The 6,163-nt window shown below is 33.0% G+C and overlaps 2 protein-coding genes across 2 annotated transcripts in view; both read left to right on the top strand.

The window, feature by feature from the left end:
- LOC111371795 (corytuberine synthase-like) overlaps positions 1 to 1,294 on the top strand; it is a 2,292-nt gene extending 998 nt beyond the window's left edge. Inside the window, exon 2 of the mRNA XM_022993954.1 lies at positions 489 to 1,294. Coding sequence (XP_022849722.1) covers positions 489 to 644 — 156 coding nt within the window. The 3' untranslated portion in view covers positions 645 to 1,294. The remainder of the gene's footprint in view (positions 1 to 488) is intronic.
- Positions 704 to 1,294, top strand: LOC111371796 ((S)-N-methylcoclaurine 3'-hydroxylase isozyme 1-like). Its single transcript, XM_022993955.1, has one exon. It carries the CDS (start codon positions 727 to 729, stop codon positions 1,081 to 1,083), a length of 357 nt encoding a protein of 118 aa, XP_022849723.1. The 5' UTR covers positions 704 to 726; the 3' UTR covers positions 1,084 to 1,294.
- Positions 1,295 to 6,163: the final 4,869 nt, after the last annotated feature.

Below are 6,163 nucleotides of genomic sequence, written 5' to 3' on the forward strand. Positions count from 1 at the left end.
CCCCCCCCCCCCCCCCCCCCCCCCCACCCACAAAACCAACAACACATACACCCACAAATTATGTTTGTCTGCTCTCTAGAGCTTCAACTTTTAGACGAGAGAGTTCAACATGGTTTCAGAGCAAGGGTTCAAGTTTCACTACCTATTTATGAAAATTGTGCACCTTGGACAGCAGTTCAGGACCAGTTTATAATCTTGGATTACAGGTCGATGTTTGTTCTAGGTTGTTGGTTGAATTAAGGGTTCATGTTTACAAAATAACATGATATGCTGGATTCAAACAACTAAAATGAGATATTTTCATGGATGAGATTTATGACATGTTAGGTTCGATTAGGTAGTACTCCATCATTAAATAAGAAAAGGAAAGTTAAAATGTGGTGTATTATAATGTTCAGTGCAATTTAATATTGTATATCATATATGAAGTTCTTTTGTGCCCGCAAAGATACTTCTTACGCAAAACTGTATACTAATCTATGTGACAGGAGTTATTCTCTGCTGGCACAGACACAACTACCTCGACCATCGAATGGACGATAGCAGAACTGTTTAAAAATCCCGAGGCAATGATGAATGTTCGTGGAGAGATTGACACTGAAATCAATCAAGATTTTCCAAAAAATTCCCATTTAGTGTCTTGAAGCATGCATTAACGAAACATTAAGGCTCCATCCTCCTGCACCTTTGCTGCTTCCCCACCGGGCGATTGAGACCTGCCAAGTAATGAATTACACAGTACCAAAATATGCTCAAGTAATCATCAATGTTTGGTCTATTGGGCGTGATCCATCTTTATGGGATGAGCCACTTAAGTTCAGACCAGAGAGATTTCTTACCTCGTCTTTGGATTTTAAAGGAAACAACTTTGAATTCTTACCATTTAGTGCAGGAAGGAGGATCTGCCCTGGCTTTCCCATGGCTGCAAAGACTGTTCCATTGATTCTTGCCTCTTTGATATATTTTTTCGACTGGTCTCTTCCACATGGAAATGATCCAAAAGAGCTAAACATGAATGAGAAATTTGGTGTAACAATGCAGATGGAACATCCATTGGTGCTGGTTCCAAAGGCCAGAAAATGATTACACTGTACTGTCGGTTAATAAGAACTACTTCAGACTTTATTGTATTCTGGGGAGCTGTTCCCCTATAATTATTTTGCATTACTGTAATCAGAATTGGTGGGACCATATTATGTTTAAGGAATACGGCATTGTGTAACGTGCCTGGAAATAATAGAGTGCAGACATATTATTCTGATAAGGCTTCATCGATTTTTGATTTCTTGGTCAATTATTTCGGAGGCAAGAAAGTTGTTTTTATGAATTGGTAGAACTTTAGAATGAAGAAAAAGCAAACATCATGAAGTTTGATAACCGAAGTAACACAACTCTCAATATCAAAACCATACTCGCTCTCTCTAGTTTGGTTATATCTTACTTATTACATTCAATGATGATTCTCCTTATTTTTTATTGTTTCAATCCCCAAGAACCAATTAAGCTAATAACTCCTCGTCAAATGTCAAATTCTCTATAGCTTATGTGCATACTTCTCTCCATTAAGCTTTCTAAATAACCTTTGTATCAAGCTTTTGACCAATAACTCCCAAGTCAGATGACTATAAAACACCAGTTTTTAAATATCTTGCAAGCTTAATCACTCGAATTATAAAGATTATGAATAAAAGTTTCACATTGAGACCATTTTTATTTTTATTTTTTATGCAATGATTAGTGCAATTCTCTTTATTAAATCCTTATTGTCAAAAAGCAACTTTTAACTTAAGGTTTTCATCTTATTGGTTTTAGACAATTCACACAAAATTTAGCACACTTGAAATCCACATTCATTTCAATGTCACTATACAACAACTCAATCACCCCCCAAACTATCCTAGAATTACTTCAACGATGTACAATTTAGGGGTTGTTTGGATTTAGCATCTAAGGTCCTCTATTTTTTTAACATATTCAAATTTTGAATCAAATTAATCTTTCATGATGGAAAACATAAATCTTATGCGCAAAAATGTTAATTTTTATATGAATAGGCATACATCAACCTAACATACAACTTTTTCATAATTCATAGTCTAACACATACTTTCAAATATATGCATCATAGTAAACAAATTTATTTAACTCACACAAGCACACAAAAGCAAAAATAAAGTTGAAAATAAAATCTTTTTTAATTTTAAGATTTTTTTTTGGGGCACTCAACCAAGCACATAAAACAGTAAAAAGGGATAAAAACTTGATGTTTTTTCACCCCCAAATTTATAACAGACATTGCCATCAATGTCTAAAAATAAAACAAGTAATATATAAAATTAAAGGGAACTAAGTACTCCCCTAATATAAATTTGTAGGTGGTGGATGGACTTGTATAAAAGTGCTAGATCACTTGCTATATATTTTTCCTTGTCCAATGTGTTCGCGTGTCATGTTCCTTCAAAATAAATAAATAAATAAATAAATAATAACATGGAACATTTTAAAATATACTCTAACACATCTTAAAGGGAAATATGGGGATGAAAATATCCTAAACTACTAAAAGTAATGAAATTTATTAATCCTATATTCTAGGAAGAAAAAATAAATAAAAGGGAAGAAAATCGGGTTGCCTCCCAATAAGTGCTTATTTATAGTTACTAGCTTAACTTTAATGTTCTGTATCATGAAATTCTGAAGAAAGCTTTTGATGCCTTGCTTAGCTTGCTTGTTTTAACTTTGATCCATTTTCGTTGATTTTCCAAATCTTAATATTGCCTCCTTCAATGTGATATGACCTGTCTACTCTATCTGATTTGAATCAATCATGTAGACTTCTATTTCCTCCTCAGGTTTAATCACAAATTCAATTGTTGTGCAATCAGTGAGGTTGAAAGAATGTGTATTAATTTCATCTTCACTAATTATCACTTCTTCTTTTGTAATTAATTTTTCATCCTCTTTATAATCTTCTCCAATAATTGACATCTCCTTAAGTTGAATGGTTGATTAACAATCTAATTCTACGGCAATGACAATTCTTCACTTTCGAACTTTTTAAGTAGATTATATCCCCACCTTTTGAATTCTCTCCAGAATGGAGCATCTCTAAATCGTATTTTAATTTCATCCAACATGACTAGTTTATTCTAATATTTTGCAAGTGCTTCCTAGTTCAACACGAGAAGACCAACTCCCCTAAATATGATGTCACTGTCTCCATGTGTAGATAAATACTCGCGCTCCGGCATGAAGCCTTCATTGGATTTGTCAATTACTAATTTTTGACATCTTAAACTCTATTTAAATTGTAGAAGCTTCAACATAAAGGGATTAGTGCTCATATATAACCACTCCAATATAATGCATCCCATCACAAAGCTCACAATTTGTGTCTCTTGCAAACATATCCTCATCATACACGTCGTGTTGAATTATTGCAATTATTTGTTGCCCTTGCTATTGTCAGAATTAAGCCTATATTGTTGAATAGTTCCTGGAAGAATATGAAGCACAAGAGAAATCAAGGCGAGTAACCAAAATTAAAAAAATAAATATAAAAATAAATAAATAATTCGAATCCTATATAAAGTAATAAATTCTAACTAAATACTTTATTCTCTAGCAATAGCGTCAAAAATTTGTTCGGTAAAATCTTACAAACGTACGGGATCATTTACAAGTAATAGATGTGATGAGAAGAGTTGTCGTCCTACGAGAATAAATTTCTATTCAAGTTTTCTGGCTTTTTGTGAAATTCGAATTATGTAAAAAAGAGATTTTATGTTCTGATTTACGCTAAATTAATCTAAGAATCATGAGAATGTTTGGTTTTTATCAAATAATGGATGATTGTATTGGATTTAGAGTCAACCTACTAATATCTATTTCAATTCTTGATTTGTAATCAATTTCGTTTAGGCGTTCATGACAATCGATAAAGAAAATGTATTTAACTTTCTCTTTAAGACAAATTAAATCTATTCTAGTCATGACTCGAATCTATTCCTACTCCAAATTTGAATGATTATAATGCATTAAATTTTAGATTATCTATGTGATAGCACACATGATAAATTTTATTCTTAACATCTATTGCACATATATTAATTTGTGCATACTAAACTTATTATGAGTCTTCTACTACTGCAACAAGTAATTAATTATCTAATTAGTTATTAAACATCAGTAACAGCTTAAGGGCAGTTTACAAAGATTGAAGAATTTCATTAGATTTAATCCGATAGTTTAAGCTACCATAACCATACTGCTATTAAACTACAAAAATTTCATGCAAACATGTCGATTAAGAATATTAATGGCAGAACAAGACCAACGAATCATTACTGCAAGGCATATATATGGTTTATCTCGTACACTATGAGGATAGCGAACACTGAAAAGAGATATTGAGATGACAACACAAAGATATCTTATAAATGCCTAAATTTACATCCACCAATGCTTAAATAAAGAACCTTGGTATTGTTACGATGCAATAAATCTCAAACGAGATTATCATTTGACGATAAACATTTTTCTTCAGTACCAAGATAAGATTAGACCTCTGACCATGTCAAGAAACATATGAACCGATATATGCAAATAAAGAAACCCATTGACTGAACCAATCAAGACACAGGTAAAATGTCACAGACACCCAACTAGGACAAAATTTATGTGGAAAAAAAAATGAGTAAATGGCTCATTTTTGGAAAAAAATTCGGTGGGACCTGTTGGCCCATTTTGGAAGATTAAAGTTGATCCGTGTTCTCCTCCGTGAGAGAATCAAAATCATATATTTATTTGCTAAAAATGAAGCTTAGATGAATGAGAAATTGGAGCTCAAAGATGACCACTGAAAAATGGTTTATGTGGGAAAAATGAGCTTAATCCCGCATAGGAAAAATATGAAAGCAAGAACCACTTTAAATATAACTATACATTTGAAATGTGTAATCATGTGTAGCATAGAGGCTCTCTCCACGTGTGCGCGCAAGGGGGTGTAAATCTCGGATCGAAATTACCCTTGGACCTTGAACTTGTGTAGAGGCGCGACCTGGGTACACGAACGTCAGACCAAACGAAGCAAGAATTGGCCCCTCTGGAGAGCCCACATTTTACAATTTTTTGCTTTCTCCAATTGACCTTTGAGTTTTCTGAAACTGCTAAAACTCCCAGAAATTGAAGCAACTCCAGTGTTTATTGCTATGGAGTTTATAAGCAGATTTTAACTTATATAAAATGTTATTTTTCTAGCAGTTCCAGCACATAAAGAAACACACGAAAATAGGAGAAAAACGTTCTGCAATTTTTTCTGTCTATATCTCGATTTCTGTTCAGTGTCATCGTTGTGGTGATATTGTTCGGATAATAGTCAGTTTGTCGGAGTAGTATCTGTGGTGCTCAGATTCTACGGGTTTTACAGTTGTATCCTGGGAAACAGACGCTCAAATTAGACCTCAAGCACTTACGGTGAGGGGACGAATCTGTTTTAAGGAAACTGTATTCACACAGGCCTCGGGTTGAAAATTAATCCACTATTTATTTATTTTATGATTACACCTTTGCAATTTATTCTTGTAGATTTAATTATTTAGCGTTCATCCGTGTGATTCATATAATTTGCCGTTTTATTATGTTATCATTCTATTTATGTTTATCAAAATTAATCTGCGTTAATTTTTCTTTGTGCTAAAAATAAAAATTTGGAAAAAAATATATATTCTGTAATTTTGGTATTTCTCTGTGTAAGTGAAAATACGGTATGTGAAAATATAGTATAGATGAAAAGGTTAAAGAAAATATGTGCATATACGGTATGCAATATATACGGTAATCTGCAAATACAGTAAGCTGCATATACGTTATACTCAAAATCGATATCTAAACTACATATACAGTATGAATGAATTCGGTTTCATCCACTATACTAAAATCCAACAAACTTAAAACAGAATCCTAAAGGAAAAAATTGGTTTATTATACTATTAATTTTGAAAACTAATTTTTTTTTATTTGATTTTCAGAAATGGTAACCGAATTGACCAACATGGATGTAACCCAAACTGTGCCTACTGAAAATCAGGTTATGGGCTCAATTGTGGCGCAAGGGCCAAACTCTGTCGTGACTCAGACTGTGGCTAAATTGCTAAGTCATGTT

This window comes from Olea europaea, chromosome 22, assembly GCF_002742605.1.
Source record: "Olea europaea var. sylvestris chromosome 22, O_europaea_v1, whole genome shotgun sequence".
Classification (NCBI taxonomy): domain Eukaryota; kingdom Viridiplantae; phylum Streptophyta; class Magnoliopsida; order Lamiales; family Oleaceae; genus Olea; species Olea europaea.

Coding starts and splice junctions, on each gene's coding strand:
- LOC111371796 (XM_022993955.1), top strand. CDS start 727: ATGAATTACACAGTACCAAAATATGCTCAAGTAATCATCAATGTTTGG.